General features: G+C 36.3%; 2 protein-coding genes across 2 annotated transcripts; one reads left to right on the forward strand and one right to left on the reverse strand.

Moving 5' to 3' along the window:
• Positions 1-337: 337 nt before the first annotated feature.
• LOC117930535 (splicing factor 3B subunit 4-like) lies at positions 338-1,526 on the forward strand. Its single transcript, XM_034851182.1, has 2 exons — positions 338-455; positions 1,006-1,526. The coding sequence occupies exons 1-2, from the start codon at positions 365-367 to the stop codon at positions 1,524-1,526; spliced, it is 612 nt and encodes a 203-aa protein (XP_034707073.1). The 5' UTR covers positions 338-364.
• Positions 1,527-9,734: 8,208 nt separating this feature from the next.
• LOC117930540 (replication protein A 70 kDa DNA-binding subunit B-like) lies at positions 9,735-10,696 on the reverse strand. The gene is made up of 3 exons (XM_034851185.1): positions 10,635-10,696; positions 10,132-10,252; positions 9,735-9,932 (listed from the first exon to the last, which is right to left on the reverse strand). The coding sequence occupies exons 1-3, from the start codon at positions 10,694-10,696 to the stop codon at positions 9,735-9,737; spliced, it is 381 nt and encodes a 126-aa protein (XP_034707076.1).
• Positions 10,697-12,553: the final 1,857 nt, after the last annotated feature.

Consider the following 12,553-nt stretch of genomic DNA (forward strand, 5'->3'; position numbering starts at 1 on the left):
CATTATTGTTCTTTTCAAAAACCTATTGATCCCCATGACATTTTGTGATTCTTCTTCTTCTTCTTCATGATTTTGATAGTCCAGGTTTGTAATTACATTAGACAAGATTTCAGAAAGCCTCTTAAATTATCTGTACTCTTTTTATCTCAGTAATCTTCTTCTCCTTGAGGGGTTTGTAGTCCAGGTGGTTTCGTAGTCCTGGTGTTAATTGCATTGTTCAAGATTTCAGAAAGCCTCTTAAATTAGTTTTGCTCTTTTTTTCACATTATGGCATCAAGTCACTCACCATATGACTTGATCCATCTTTATTCTGATTGAATTGGAGTTAGATTTAGGTGTTGATGACCTTCCATATTTGCAGGCAATGAATGGTCAATATCTCTGCAACCGGCAGATAACAGTGTCCTATGCATACAAGAAAGACACTAAAGGGGAGCGGCATGGTACCCCAGCAGGTAAGGTTTTCTCCATCATCAAGCTGCTACTTTCTTTCATTGAAGAAAAATGTGAAGGGTTTTGTTAATAAAAAGTAGACAGGAGAGGCCACCTCAAAGGTGATGCTCACTGAAAAGAGAAAGAAATGGCATACAAACCCAAACTAGACAGACGACTCTAATCAAGTAGGATAATAGTGCCCTTGCAGTTTTTGAGTGCAAGCTATCCCTGTGGTTGAGAAATCCGTTACCTGGTTAGCTGCTCTCTGAACCCTAGAAATCTGGCTTTTCTGATACCAAGGGTCTGACCATTGAAAAAATGATATTATAAAAAAAAAAAACAAAAAACCAGAAGTCACTGAAAAGGAGCAGAAATATGGAACCCAATGAAAATTCAAAACCGCCAATTTCTCCAACTTAGTTAGAATACAATAGTACTGCCACACATCCTTCAAAAACTGCCATCCCCTGACCAGAGTTGACATCTGCCCCTGCTGCTTTTAGTTATTATTATTTTTTGAGTCATAAATATTTTAGAGAACATTTTCTTATTTGCTGCTCGACCATGCAGAAAGGGTTTTGGCTGCAAGCAATCCAAGTGCTCCAAAGAGCAGGCCCCACACCTTGTTTGCGAGCGGACCTCCTACACTTCCCAACGTTCCTCAGGCCAATGGTAACATGGGTGCTCCAATGCCGCCACGTCCCTTTGCAAATGGTGTTGTTCCTCCGGTCCCAATTCCCGCAATGCGCCCCCCACCCCCACAAAGTGGAGCCTACCCACCCATGCAGCTAGCTGGACCACCATCTTGGCAAGGGCAGCCTCAGCAACCGGGTCAACCAATGCAACCACCTATGATGCCTCCGCCCCCACTTCAGCAGTTCAGGCCGCCTCCCCCGAACATGCCACCACCCCCTCAACAGGTAATGCCAGCTCTCTCAAGACCTCCTCCACCACCAGCATTAATGGGGGCCCTCCCCCTGTTTGGCGGCCACCCCACCCCCTCAGCAAATGGCTGGGAGGCCCCCTACTATGCTTCAGATGTCAATGCCGCCACCTCCACCACCTCCTGCAGCAGGTTGAAGAGAAGTTGAAAACCCGATAAATGTTGCAAAAGTAGTTATTTTGTCAAATGCTTCTATGTAAGACTATTTCTTACCTACTTAGGATTATATAGAAATCGCAGTAGGGACAATCTTTGATCCTTAGTATTGACAACCATCTAAAGGTGATGGGAGAGGAAAATCTTTTGAGTTCTGTGATTTTGATAAAACTGGAGATGATTCAGTAAAAGCAAGTCATGAGAATGTTCTGTTACTGCGGCCCAACCAGAAGCTTTAATCACCTGAGTTTTGAATTTTGGATTTCATACCAAGTGTGATCCATTCCTGCAGTGTGGTCTATGAGGGTTTGAGAAGGGCTTTCTTTATTCTGATTAAATCTCATTTCCTTGTATGGAACTTGGAAGGTCTATGTGTTCGTTTCATTCATCCATTTATGCCCTAATTGTTTATTTTCATATTTGACACATTGAGAATGGATCTAACTATTGTTTTTAAATTCTTATTTTTTAAAAGCGTTTCTAAAAACATTGCCAAAAATTGTTTTTAAAAACAAATAATTGAATATATTCAATTTGGCTAAAATGTGAGAATCAGGTAATTGGAGACTTCATTCATGAAAGAAGTCAAGGTATGTATGGTGTGGATTCAAGGGCTTGATTACGTTGTTTCATGATTTTGCACTGAGCCACTGAAATCAAGCATTTTCAATTTCCTTTCGAGACTCGTCAAAAGGAAAGAACGGGTGTATTGTTTTAGAAATAATCGATCCAGCTCGGGCGGGTCCAAAAATTTTGGGCTAAAGTCTACCCAGCCTGCATATAAGATCAGCCCGAACCCAATAACCATCTCTTTTAGATGGGCTTGGGTTAATTTTTCTAACCCAACACTGAAAGTTTTGTCTCGGTTGTGAAATCAAGGTAAATAGATATTTTTAGATGCCTTAGATAATATTTTTATTTCGAAGTGTTTTTTAATATAAATGTTTTTTTCGAAGCGTTTTTGAGGGAATCACTATCACGTGTTTATACAAAAGCTATTATAAATATTTTTTTTTAACTTTTTAAAAGTGTTTTTTTAATTTTGTTAAATACTTATTTTTTTTCAAAAATATTTTTTATTATATTAGAAGTACTTTCTAAAAACAATGTCCAAATATACTCTAAATGTGCATCTAAATATACTTAATATTTTTAAAAAAAATTAAAATTTTTATATAAAATTAGAACATATTGTATAAAAAAATATATCTTATATATTTAAAAATCACTTTTAAAAATTTAAATTTTGAGGTAATAAATTTTTTATATTCAATTTTTTTTTTTAAAAATGTAAGATCATTACTTTTCCAACCTAACCCTTTTAAGAATTCATGAATCTTAATTTTTTTTTATTTTATAAATAAAAAATAGAAAACAGAAAATATATCTAAATGGACACTGGGTTGCCATTGATTTGAAAAACGTTTTTTAGTTTTCATTTTTTAATAATAGTTTTCACTTTTTATGTATGTTTTTCCTTGAAAATGTGTTGGTTAGAGCAGGGAAAGATGTTTTAGAAAAATGAAAATTGAGAAACTTACTACCAATTGTTTTTTACATGAAAAATAACTTGTGAGGTGGGTTTAAGTGCAATGTATCACTTGAATGAAAACATTTAAGTGTGGGATATCACTTAAGATTTGTCAAATATGGAATATCATTCAAAGAGTTTAAAGTGAGACATCTTTTAAGGAAAATTGTAAATATCCATTGAATTGAGTTAATCACTTGAAGACTTATATTAAAAGCCTTACTAGTGAAATTCTCACTCCATTCTAGTATAGAGAGAGTGTATGTAGGTCATGTATCTTTCTATTTTAATGAGAACCATTTTATTTCCATTTCACAAGCGCCTTCACCTTTGTGTTTTTGGAAAAAAAAAAACAAAAGAAAATTCAAGAAAAATGATAAATTGAGAAATAAATTTTTCTTGGAAAAGTTTTTGGGCTAACATAATAAAATAAATTGTATGGTGACACTTAGTAATTTTATTCATCCGATCCAAATTATGTGGTTAACTTATTATTATTATTATTATTAGTTTTACAGACATTAATCTTATATATATATTTATACTTTTCTGCTATTACTTTGTATTTACACCAAATATTAATTAATGGATTTATCGTTAAAATAACCTCAATTTATATTAGATGGATGATATGGTTTATTCTCGTGTCTTTTAAATCGGTGACTTGATTCTAAATCATTTCCTATCTATAAACTTACTTTTTTCCTATATGAGTATTTTTCATGGTTTTTATTTTTTATTTTAAAAATAAATAAAATAATTAATGAATTTAATAAAATATTTAAAAATAATTTTTTCATTGAATTCAAGTCTCAACATTGAATGGAAACGCAAGTAAATACATGCAGGTCCACGATAGACAACATATACTATACTATGGGAAAACTCTGTTTTGGCCCGCCCATTTGGGCCTAATAGCTTTTTCATAACCCAACTTTCCATAACCCCAAATATGTCCACGATTGCCAAAAAAAATATCCCTTTCATGCACTATCCACTGTTTTATAATTTCATTTCCAAAATTACCCCTCCAGCCTTCCATGTCAGCAGCCATCTCCCTCTCCATGTCACCACGGGAAGTTGTGCTTTTAAGCACCCATGGTTATCATACCCATACGAGCCTATGTCATCTTGAACAACCTGAAGATTTCTTGGTGGAGAAGACTACATGCTGCAGGTGGCCTCATATGCTTGGATTTGGGTGTCTTGGTGAGAGGGAAAGAACCCTGGTTGATTCCTGATTGAAATGGGTCAGATCTAGGAACAACGATCTTCAATGGCGGGTTCACCCCTTAACACGCCTGCACAAAGCATTTGAAGGTGTGTTGGTTTTGTTGGTGAAATCTAACTTTTCTCCCCCTTCTTGAGTTGTACTTCAATTATAAATTTGGAAAAACTAACAAAGAGAGATTCTAAGAATGAATTAAAAAAAATGACCTTATATCTGTCAGGGTGCCCTGCAACTACTCCCCAATGGGCTGAGAGACACTATGTAAAAAAGAGAAATCAAAATCCTGACCTTATAAGTAATTTAATCATGGTAATGAACAAGAAGTAAAATGGATGATTTGAAGCTTCAAACTTCACTTGAATTTCCTTACAAGACCAAGGAACAGATACTTCAAATTTAAAGCTAAGATGATGATGAGCCAATTATGGAATTTTTCTTCATCCACTTGTGGGATTATCAATGAATTTACAGAAAATGGGTCTGGTTTACCTGTGACCTACCTCTTTACCAATCTAATCATTGTTTTGAAATTCAAATGGAATGGTTTCTTGGGACTGTAGCTTAGGTACTACCTTAAGGGCCCTTAGGTACTACCTTAGTGGCCTTTAGGTACTACCTTAAGGGACCCTAGGTACTACCTTAAGGTAAACTTGAACTCAACCACTCCAAAGCCTCGAGTCTTCCTTGGTGACCCTTAGACCATCCAATTATGTGGTTCCCTTCAGTGTTGAAGTGATCCACGAATGGTTTCTTGGGACTGTAGCTTAAGTACTACCTTAAGGGCCCTTAGGTACTACCTTAGTGGCCTTGAGGTACTACCTTAAGGGACCCTAGGTACTACCTTAAGGTAAACTTGAACTCAACCACTCCAAAGCCTCGAGTCTTCCTTGGTGACCCTTAAACCATCCAATTATGTGGTTCTCTTCATTCCTCAAGTGCTCCACCAATGGTTTCTTGGGACTGTAGCTTAGGTACTACCTTAAGGGTCCTTAGGTACTACCTTAGTGGCCTGGAGGTACTATCTTAAGGGACCCTAGGTACTACCTTAAGGTAAACTTGAACTCAACCACTCCTAAGCCTCGAGTCTTCCTTGGTGACCCTTAGACCATCCAATTATGTGGTTCTCTTCAGTGTTGAAGTGATCCACGAATGGTTTCTTGGGACTGTAGCTTAGGTACTACCTTAAGGACCCTTAGGTACTACCTTAGTGGCCTTGAGGTACTACCTTAAGGGACCCTAGGTACTACCTTAAGGTAAATTTCAACTCAACCTCTCCCAAGCCTCGGGTCTTCCTTGGTGACCCTTAGACCATCCAATTATGTGGTTCTCTTCAGTGTTGAAGTGATCTACCAATGGTTTCTTGGGACTGTAGCTTAGGTACTACCTTAAGGGCCCTTAGGTACTACCTTAAGGGACCCTAGGTACTACCTTAAGGTAAACTTGAACTCAACCACTCCAAAGCCTCGAGTCTTCCTTGGTAACCCTTAGACCATCCAATTATGTGGTTCTCTTCAGTGTTGAAGTGATCCACGAATGGTTTCTTGGGACTGTAGCTTAGGTACTACCTTAAGGGCCCTTAGGTACTACCTTAGTGGCCTTGAGGTACTACCTTAAGGGACCCTAGGTACTACCTTAAGGTAAACTTGAACTCAACCACTCCAAAGCCTCGAGTCTTCCTTGGTGACCCTTAGACCATCCAATTATGTGGTTCTCTTCATTCCTCAAGTGCTCCACCAATGGTTTCTTGGGACTGTAGCTTAGGTATTACCTTAAGGGCCCTTAGGTACTACCTTAGTGGCCTTGAGGTACTACCTTAAGGGACCCTAGGTACTACCTTAAGGTAAACTTGAACTCAACCACTCCAAAGCCTCAAGTCTTCCTTGGTGACCCTTAGACCATCCAATTATGTGGTTCTCTTCATTCCTCAAGTGCTCCACCAATGGTTTCTTGGGACTGTAGCTTAGGTACTACCTTAAGGGCCCTTAGGTACTACCTTAGTGGCCTTGAGGTACTAGCTTAAGGGACCCTAGGTACTACCTTAAGGTAAACTTGAACTCAACTACTCCAAAGCCTCGAGTCTTCCTTGGTGACCCTTAGACCATCCAATTATGTGGTTCTCTTCATTCCTCAAGTGCTCCACTAATGGTTTCTTGGGACTGTAGCTTAGGTACTACCTTAAGAGCCCTTAGGTACTACCTTAGTGGCCTTGAGGTACTACCTTAAGGGACCCTAGGTACTACCTTAAGGTAAACTTGAACTCAACCACTCCAAAGCCTCGAGTCTTCCTTGGTGACCCTTAGACCATCCAATTATGTGGTTCTCTTCAGTGTTGAAGTGATCCACCAATGGTTTCTTGGGACTGTAGCTTAGGTACTACCTTAAGGGCCCTTAGGTACTACCTTAGTGGCCTTGAGGTACTACCTTAAGGGACCCTAGGTACTACCTTAAGGTAAATTTCAACTCAACCTCTCCCAAGCCTCGGGTCTTCCTTGGTGACCCTTAGACCATCCAATTATGTGGTTCTCTTCATTCCTCAAGTCGTCCACCTATGGTTTCTTGGGACTGTAGCTTAGGTACTACCTTAAGGGCCCTTAGGTACTACCTTAGTGGCCTTGAGGTACTACCTTAAGGGACCTTAGGTATTACCTTAAGGTAAACTTGAACTCAACCACTCCAAAGCCTCGAGTCTTCCTTGGTGACCCTTAGACCATCCAATTATGTGGTTCTCTTTAGTGTTGAAGTGATCCACGAATGGTTTCTTGGGACTGTAGCTTAGGTACTACCTTAAGGGCCCTTAGGTACTACCTTAGTGGCCTTGAGGTACTACCTTAAGGGACCCTAGGTACTACCTTAAGGTAAACTTGAACTCAACCACTCCAAAGCCTCGAGTCTTCCTTGGTGACCCTTAGACCATCCAATTATATGGTTCTCTTCAGTGTTGAAGTGATCCACGAATGGTTTCTTGGGATTGTAGCTTAGGTACTACCTTAAGGGACCCTAGGTACTACCTTAAGGTAAACTTGAATTCAACCACTCCAAAGCCTCGAGTCTTCCTTGGTGACCCTTAGACCATCCAATTATGTGGTTCTCTTCATTCCTCAAGTGCTCCACCAATGGTTTCTTGGGACTGTAGCTTAGGTACTACCTTAAGGGCCCTTAGGTACTACCTTAGTGGCCTTGAGGTACTACCTTAAGGGACCCTAGGTACTACCTTAAGGTAAATTTCAACTCAACCTCTCCCAAGCCTCGGGTATTCCTTGGTGACCCTTAGACCATCCAATTATGTGGTTCTCTTCAGTGTTGAAGTGATCCACCAATGGTTTCTTTGTACTGTAGCTTCATTAAGCAGTGGTAGGGATTGGACCTTGGAAGGACACAGTAGTTTCAGTGGTAGATAATTATTTGCAACCACCTACTGATCTTGTTGGCAAAGCACATGCCCACAACTTACAGGTTTGTATCTTCTCTGTGTAAAGCTTATTTGTGGGACGTTATCAATAAGGCTATTTATGAAACATATCATGTATGCCATATCTTCTGTCTCTCTTTGTTGCTGTATGTTGCATTTATACATCTAGGTTTCTCTGTGTCAGTCTATGCTATGCATGGTCAAACTTTCAACGACATTTGGATGGGATGCCTAAATAGACATGATATTTGGAGTCATTCCATCAACTGAGTTGTGTGTGATATTATGTGGTGACCAAAAATAGTTTACCATATCAGTATTCACTAAGGACATGAGCCAATAAAAATAGGGCATCCAGGATCTCAATCCCAATATTTTGCCTCCATTAAAGATTAAACTTGTTATCTCTGTGAATGAACTTAAACTCCATATGAGGGGGAACGGGTTTGAAGGTGTTGAGCTAAGAAACAGCCATGATGCACTAATTTTCACTAATTATACATGGTTTTAGGTCTTTATGAACACGTTGATTCATGGTGCTCAATTTCCTTGAAAGGAAAAAAAAAAATCCATGGTTCTGTTTGTCTAAGATTGCATCCGAGGATTTCATTTTTCTTGTGTGCTTTTCGGTAATTATTTTCTTAAGAAATTTGAAGATCTAGATATGTGTACTCTAGAAGAATTCTAGGATTCGATTTGTCCTGATCATGATCATGTGCAAATTTTGGTTTACTGATTTTAGTTTTCTTTCAAACTTTTCTTGTTAGGAAATCTCAAATTTCTCTTTTTCATGTGCAAGTATTTCATAAGCATTGAGCAAAAGTCATCAGAAACCCACTTGTGAATTGTGATGGCAGGTACACCCATACACTTATCGGAATGAGAACCAGTTCTTACACTTCAACTTCCATCAAGACCCATATGCAGAATATGATTACTGGATAAACAAGATAGGAGTTGATGGACTCTTCACATATTTCACTGGCAACCTCCATGACTTTTAGGAATGGACCTCTCCTCTCTCTCAAGATGATGGTGATGATGATGGCAATGCTGCTAAATTGTTGCATAAGATTGCAACTTTAGTCTCCCTACAGGAAGGGATGATTGTGTAAAATGCAACTTCTCAAAACTGTAGCTTAGGGTAGAAATCTCTCCAATAAAATTTTAGTTTTTTAACAATAATTTTTTAAAACTAATCACTAATGTTTTATAGAATTGTAAACCTAATTTTAAATTTATTTTTAATCGTTTTTAATATGTTTTAAAAATAATTTTTATATCTAATATTTTATTTTTTTTATCATTCTACATGTTCATATAATTATTGTTTTAAACAACCATCAAAAAACAATTTAAAAATATTTTCTCAAAAACACTATGTTTTTTATTTTTAAGAATAAAAAACAAAAAGCAAATTTATGATTGTCAAATGTTTTTTTTTTTTTTTTGTTCTAAAAAATAAAAAATATTCTTAAAGGCATTTGCCAAACAAACCCTATATGACTTTTTCCACCCAAAACATGAAAGCAATGCCTACTTTCTACACTCTTCTCCACTTTTGGAAGTATTCTCCCATCTCAAATGAAGAAGAATTTCTTGACCAAGAACTGAACTCTACTTTTTATCACCACAACTGAGAAGCTGCCCTAAACCTTTTCTCAAACATCATAATTTTAATAAACTGCAGAACTACAAACCATTGTGGACTTAGCCATTAAACATGAAGAATGCAATCCCATCTCAAATTGAAGCATTAAGGTGCAGGACTGCAAATAGGGGTAAATAAATAGCCCAAAAGTCGATCACATGGAAACCCAAGTCGTGAAACTGCTTTTTAAGTGATTTTTCTACAATGCAACAAAACCACATGTATGTCTGCAAAACATATATTACAATAATGGTATGTGCATTCCAAGTTAGGATTAAGCTTCCTCTATATTCAATGGGATGTGTCTTAAGATATAGAGGGAACTGAAGGCATACTGACTAAATATCGTTATCCAAAGAACAAAATAAACTAAGGAGCCTATTGTGAAGTCTTCATCCTTGATATCTCCTCTAACAGTAATTTGGATTCAGCTGCATAATCAACTGGAACAACAGCCCTGGCTGTTATCCTCTGCCTTTTCTCGTTCATGTACTCATGTTGTGCAACACTAATCCGGAAAAGATGAGGGACCCAAATAGCTTCCTTCAATTTCTGTTGGAATAGGTTCTCTTCTCCCTCTGCAGAGAAGATTGGGTTTTTTAAACATCAGATTTTGAATGCCAGAAGTTCATCCTTTTTTTTTTTCCATAGAACCCAACTAGGCTACCAAATAAGTAACCAACTACATATGAATTAATGCATCAATGAGCAACTCTTTCAAGTTAACTAAGATTTGGACAAACTCATAGATATTTCAATTTTGTCAAGAGTTTACCTGTGATTTCAGCTTATTAAGCTCATCAGCAGAGCACCCAAATATTCTCTCTGCTTGTTCATTGAACAGAGAAAGCCATGCTTCACCATTAGCATCTGAATCTTTCACTACCATTATGTACCTGGAAAACAAAACAGAAAGGAACAAAGAAACATCACTCATAGGACAACTTTCATGAATTTCAACTACTATCGCTGGATTCTTATTGATTCAAATTCCATGAATCCCTTACCTTAGACTGCACTCATCATCATTCTTTTGGCATCCTTCACACCAATACCCAGATCCAATAGCATCTGTGACTTTCTTGTTGGCATGTCTTACAAGCCCGGTACCACATTGTTTGATCAGGCTTGATGAAGCTTATGTATGCTCTGATGCTAAAAAAGGAAGGTTGTACAAAGACAAGCCCACATTATCAAAACTGAATATGCTTTTAACTCAAAACTTTGGCTAAGACCAGGTTGATCATGTTAGGTTATTTTAATGACAGTAATTATTACCTTGTCTTCACCAAAGATGGGTTGCTGGTTACATGAGAAAGGGAAACCCTGTTATAGTACATGGACCTCACTCCAGCCTTAGATGAAGGACTGATATCAGACCAATAGAAGCCATTGAAGCTCCTTTACATTCAGAATCATACCTGTGAACAAGAACATATGGTCAGAAACACTTACTACAAGAACTAACAAGGTAATAGGTCACTGGATGATTCCTTACCAGTGTATCTGGATTTACCAGTACAATACTTTCACTCAAAGTTGACAATGATACAACTAAACAAGATATGTTCTGAACAAATTCTTCATAGATAAGATGAAATGTGAAAAAGAAGCCATGTATCCAACCCTAAGTAGTCATAATTAAAGCTTTGGTGAGCTAAGTTAAATGTTCTCTGTTTATTGTTTCACAAGTTAGCAAGCTTCCACAGCCAACAACGTCAAAAGATACTGTAAAACACAAAGGGAATTTTTATTAAAATCTCCATCAATTAAGATTAAAGCTCTCAAGTCTCAATAACAATCTCTATCCAGCACAACTAGAAGAGAAAGTATCAGTTAAAGAGGACTAACTTCATAGTTATTTGTTTACAGAGGAGAGAAAAAAAATGACCAATATCCATAAAATGTCTGAGTGCCTAGCTTCTAACCAATCCAATAATAATTCCTAAATTGTACCACAACAGAATTGCTAACAACTATGATGTCTTTCTGTTTTAGCAAGCTTCCAATGACCAAATCAATAACTATAGATAAAAGGCTTAAGAACTATCCAAAGAGAGAAAAGATAAATAAATAAATAGTAGCAGAAAATTTAATTTCTGAAAGAAATATAGAAAAGAAAAACAAGAGAACCATAGAGATCAAAACAGAGCCAAAGGACGGTTTGCGGGTAAGGGTGGGTTCAGGTAAGGGTGGTGGTTTTGTGGGTACACGTCTAGGTGTCAGATCCTTTGCATCCCAAAATCTTAGGAGTCTAGAACTCAGAGATTCAGCTGAGAAGGATCTCAACTATAAGCGCAAGTATTTGGATATGGCATTAATTAAAAATTAACATTAAATATAAGCATAGTAAGGTAAGTTTTAAGTTATCTATAATATTAATGGTTAATTGTAATTGAAAACATATTTATTATAATTTTTCTATTTTAAGAGATATTAAGCTTATCTTACTTTGATATTATTGCTAATTATACATGAAGAACGTATTTATTATAAGTCTTTTATTTTAATATTGTAAAAAAATTATAATAGATTAGATATTGATAAATATAATTCACATTTAATTTTGTTCTCATATCAAAAATTGAATTTGTATATTAATTATTATCATTTATCTTTAGATTTTTTAAGATATTGATTTTGATATTTATCTTTATATTTTTATTCTATGAATTTTTCTTTATCTTTAAATTTAATATAATATTAATTATTGTATTTATCTTTAAATTTTATTTTAAAATTAAAAAAGAGATAAAGCAACTATTAATTATTATATTTTATTATAATTTAAAAAAATTAAGAAAAATATAAAACACTTAAGCTACAAGAGTTAGAAATTAATTAAAAAATTCTTTAATTTTGTGTTACAAGGTTTAGAATCAATTTAAAACATGGAAAGGGTGTGGACTAGAAACAAAAGCATACTTGTTATCATATGCCAATTAGTCAAAAAAATCTCCAACCTAAATATATTCTCAACAACAATGCCACAAACATAGTGATGATTACATGGTCTCGGAAAGTGAAGTTAGTGTCGTAGTGAACATAACATGTACATAACAGCTAATAATAGTTCCACGGTTATAAAGAAAAGATGATTGCAGAAACATCACAATAATTATTGTTTTACCCTAGATTCGCTTGATGTTCTACCAAGAAAAAGATAGACAGAGACATAGACACACATACAGAGAACA

This window comes from Vitis riparia, chromosome 2, assembly GCF_004353265.1.
Source record: "Vitis riparia cultivar Riparia Gloire de Montpellier isolate 1030 chromosome 2, EGFV_Vit.rip_1.0, whole genome shotgun sequence".
Classification (NCBI taxonomy): Eukaryota; Viridiplantae; Streptophyta; class Magnoliopsida; order Vitales; family Vitaceae; genus Vitis; species Vitis riparia.